At 29.4% G+C, this 4,241-nt stretch overlaps 1 protein-coding gene across 1 annotated transcript; it reads left to right on the forward strand.

Annotated features, from left to right (window-relative positions):
* Positions 1 to 626: 626 nt before the first annotated feature.
* On the forward strand, positions 627 to 3,653 carry LOC25480727 (transcription factor MYB1). Its single transcript, XM_013586804.3, has 3 exons — positions 627 to 795; positions 2,722 to 2,851; positions 3,002 to 3,653. Exons 1-3 carry the CDS (start codon positions 678 to 680, stop codon positions 3,486 to 3,488), a joined length of 735 nt encoding a protein of 244 aa, XP_013442258.2. The 5' UTR covers positions 627 to 677; the 3' UTR covers positions 3,489 to 3,653.
* The last annotated feature ends 588 nt before the right edge of the window (positions 3,654 to 4,241 follow it).

Genomic DNA, 4,241 nt, shown 5'->3' on the forward strand with positions numbered 1-4,241 from the left:
CTTAAGTTAGAGTTTCACTCTCCTCTTCTTTCTTTTCTAAGATATTCTTATTTCTTCCCCTTCTCTTTAAATTTGTTATTTGACGGAAATCAAAGGAGGTAATAGTGTGTCGTTAAAAAAAGGTATTAACAAATACACAGACTTAAAATTTTCTTAATAAATTTGATCACAATATCTATCATTTCCATTTGGAAAAACTTATGACATGAATGCACAACCCTAATTTCTTAGTAGAGTTATCCTTATATAATCTCACTAAATAGCTTAGGGATGTATTATTAATTACTTGAACCTTCTCTAGTATTATTACTAAGTCAGTAGGTCTCAATATATGCGGGTCGTAGTACTTACACTTTTACCAGTATTTATATTCTATATAATTTTTTGCTAATAAAAATAAATTAACTTCTGTGGCTGAGCGCGTTCGACACTTTCCGCAAATCATATCTATTAAATACATACATACAGTACCTTTATGGTGGCAAAGAATGAAAAGGACGTATCACAAAAAACAATCAAAGAAAAGTATTGTAATACTCTCGTCTCTATGTTCTATATGTGAAATAATTTTTTTTTGTCTTTTACCCAACCTTACTATTAAAGGTCGTATATATTTATAGCAAAAGATCATGCATTCATGCCTATATTTGTGTATGAACAGTTAAGGAAAGGTTTGTATGGCGAATACAAGCGGCGTTAGAAAAGGTGCATGGACATATGAAGAAGACAACTGTCTCAAGGCTTACATTCTCAAGCATGGTGTAGGAAAATGGCATTTAATTCCTGAAAGAACAGGTATAAAGAATGTTCCTTATTCTACTACGTATTTGGCTTATAATTAGTTAAAATAATTAAACAACAATAGAGAAAACAAATGTAAAATAACGATGCATAATTGTTTTTCCTAAATACAATAACAATTTTTATTTTTTTTATACAAATCTTTTGCTAGAGGTAAGCTTATATCACAAACAATCCAAATAAAAATTGAAAACTAATAGGAGTATTCATAACCCAAATGGATCTTTTTCAAAAAAAAAAAAAACCAAATGGATCAAATTAGATCAAATTTAAAAAAGAAATAAATCAATCAGTATGATGTTTTAATGAATAAATATATAGGTTATAATGTATATTAATTTTTTAAAAAATAGTATGAAGTTTTATTAATCCATTATATTTTGTTTTTAATTTTTTCTTACTATTTTTATGAATGAAATTAATAGTAGAAAATATCATATTATATTATATTTTTCGGACTAGCAAACGAGAAGATATGAATATAATAAAAAATAGGGATCATAGTTTAAAGAATACTAAAGAATACCCATTTTTTTTAGGGATATTATATTTTTAAATAATTGTAACATATAACCTAATTTTTTCATCCCTAAAAAAAAACCTACTTTTTTCAGAAAACTCCATGTTAATGATGTTTGCAACGACTGCAGTTCAATAGCTTTAGAAAAAAAGGAACTTGTTAGTGTCAATATAAATCAAAACGAATAATGGATGAGTGCCACGATTTATCCCAAATCAGTTAATTAAATAAGAAGTGAGTTGTCTCTATAAGCATAGTTCAGTTGGCAGGGACATACATTGTTATATGCATGGACCGGGGTTTGAACCCTGAACACCTTTACTTGTTCATCTTGAAAAAGTGAATTCTATTCACTACACCACTTGTTCATCTTGAAAAAGTGAATTCAAAAGTGCAGTAATTCGGTTAAAAGCATAATTCAAAGTCACTAAACTCTTCGGTTAATTCTTATGATTTTAGATTTATGGAAACGAGTAATTTCCCATGTAAACTCTAAGTTTTTTTTTTTTTTAAGTTTGAACTCTGGACCTTGTATATATTATCCATTATCCCTACCAACTGAGCTAAACTTACAAGGACCGTAAACTCTATGTTTCTTAAACTAGTACGAGTTCAAGAAAACACTGATAACATTTGGTAAATTCTCGATTCTAATAATGATTTACTCACAAGGTTACGATTATACATTAGTTTAGTTTTTAGAGTAATGCTAATAGTATCTCAGGACATTAGTTATGAAAATAAAAATAGAATTTTTTCATTAAAAACACCTTTTTTTTTGTCAAAAAAAAAAAAGTTGAACATCTCACTTTTTACGGCTTTTTAATCCAAGATTTCTATATTAATTTTATTGTATAATGCTCTAGGGACACTAGTTAGAATTTTTCTAGTTTTTATACATAGATTTTTGGAAAATATTCGCCAATATTTGATATAATTATTTATGTGTTGCAATATATACCTTAGTTTTAAAAAGTAAATTTATGGTTTTAGTGTAGTAGTGAGGGACAACTATATACTCGCCTTTATGCGTCACCTATCTATCGAATTATCGAAAAAATAGGCAATTATCATATAGTTATTATTTATCTATGTTTTAATTTTTTATTTCGCTAATTTGTTTTAGTTATTCTTAAATATTTATCAGGTTGAAAATAATTATGGCTTTTGATAGAGATGAAATGTTTAATTATTAATTATTATTATTATTAACTTAATGATTTTATTTTATCTATATGTGTTGTTTTGATATTATGTAAACTCTAACGAGTTTATAAGTTGAGTCTACATGTTGAATTTATGTAGACTTAACGAATTAATCTAGACGAGTTTGACAATTTTGGTCTAATGACATAAACTGAACAAGAATTTTCAAAATATTTGTTACATGTACTTGACAGGATTGAATAGATGTCGAAAAAGTTGTAGATTGAGGTGGGTAAATTATTTAAATCCCTACATCAACAGGGAGAATTTTTCTAAGGATGAAGTTGATTTGATTCTAAGGTTACACAACCTTCTAGGCAATAGGTAAGCTTCAAAGGTCAGATCAAATATTGTTTGTGTATGCTAGCACTGCTGAGGATATTTATGCTTGTGTGTATCTATCTGTCTATATATATATATATATTAGTCAACATTGAAGTTAATTTACTTATACATACAATACATATCGTACAGATGGTCATTGATTGCTGGAAGGCTTCCAGGTAGAACAGCTAATGATGTGAAAAACTATTGGAATACACATTTACGAAAGAAGGTTGAATCAGAAGCAAAAGAAAAAAAAGAAAAAGAGAAATCTAATGAAACAATGAAAGCTCATGAGGTTATTAAACCTCGGCCTATAACTTTATCATCTCGTTCACATTTTGTTCATGATTCAAATAAAGATCGTTATGTTCCCATATATCAAGATGATTCATCAGAGACTATGGTTCCAAGTCAAATTGGTGGAGATTATGCTTCTGCTGTACAACCAAGTCTTGGTAATAATGTCCAAACACCGTGTGCAATGTGGTCAGACAGTTTATGGGACATGGGGAGCAGTGAGAAAATTGGCTCATGCTCTTCATTACAAGAGGTGAACAACTTCAACATGGATTTTCCTGATGACTCCTTTTGGGATTTCAACTTTTCTGATTTTGAATTTCTTCGAGATCTTTAATTTTTGTGAAATATTATTAGTTCTACGTTGAAGCTTAACAAAGTCGCTTACTGTTTGTCAAAACAAAATGGCACGAAATAAAATGAATCAAAATGTAACATATGTTCTATGTTATATTGCATGGCTTGAGTATTTTGAATTTGGAATAAAAGAATCTTTGAATAAGAAAGATAGTGATGTTGTTGAAAGTTGGATGGTTTTTTGGAGGGGTTATGGTGAACAGCAATCGACGGGTGATTGCCTTTTGTTTTGGTGGTCACTCACAAGGAATTGTGAAGGTTTGACTTTGATTTAGGTGTTGAAACTGGTTTGCCCTCAGCTTAGGTGACGTGTGTAACAGCCCAATTTTTAGCTAGATTTATTTTAATTACTTTTAATTGTGTTTGTGTGTGATTAAATGTGCTTGTGTGTATTTAATTGTCATTGGGTGCATTTAAATGGATTACCGTATTAGAAGGGTATTTTGGTCATTTGACGGGTAAGGGTAAAATGGTAATTTTGGTGAGAATTATTTTATTAATTGGTGAGGACCCTTATTTTACTAAGTTACTAGTGTAGTGATTAGTTTTTACCGTTAGTGACTGTTGGTTATATTTTACCGTTGTTAGTAATTACCGTTGAGTGTATAGAAACTTTTGAATTGTGTTAGAATGGGTTAGGCCCATTAGCATTTTGAGTTAAGCCCATTAAGGGAGATAACATTAGGGTTGTCATAGAAAATATCATTCACTTCACAAAACATTTTCCTAGAGA

Source organism: Medicago truncatula, chromosome 7, assembly GCF_003473485.1.
Source record: "Medicago truncatula cultivar Jemalong A17 chromosome 7, MtrunA17r5.0-ANR, whole genome shotgun sequence".
In the NCBI taxonomy this organism is placed as follows: Eukaryota; Viridiplantae; Streptophyta; class Magnoliopsida; order Fabales; family Fabaceae; genus Medicago; species Medicago truncatula.

What these genes read in the sequence shown, in the direction of transcription:
- LOC25480727 (XM_013586804.3), top strand. Translation starts at nt 678, where the DNA reads ATGGCGAATACAAGCGGCGTTAGAAAAGGTGCATGGACATATGAAGAA. An exon ending in TTTAATTCCTGAAAGAACAG is followed by an intron (nt 796 to 2,721) that starts GTATAAAGAATG and finishes TGTACTTGACAG; the next exon opens with GATTGAATAGATGTCGAAAA. An exon ending in CACAACCTTCTAGGCAATAG is followed by an intron (nt 2,852 to 3,001) that starts GTAAGCTTCAAA and finishes CATATCGTACAG; the next exon opens with ATGGTCATTGATTGCTGGAA.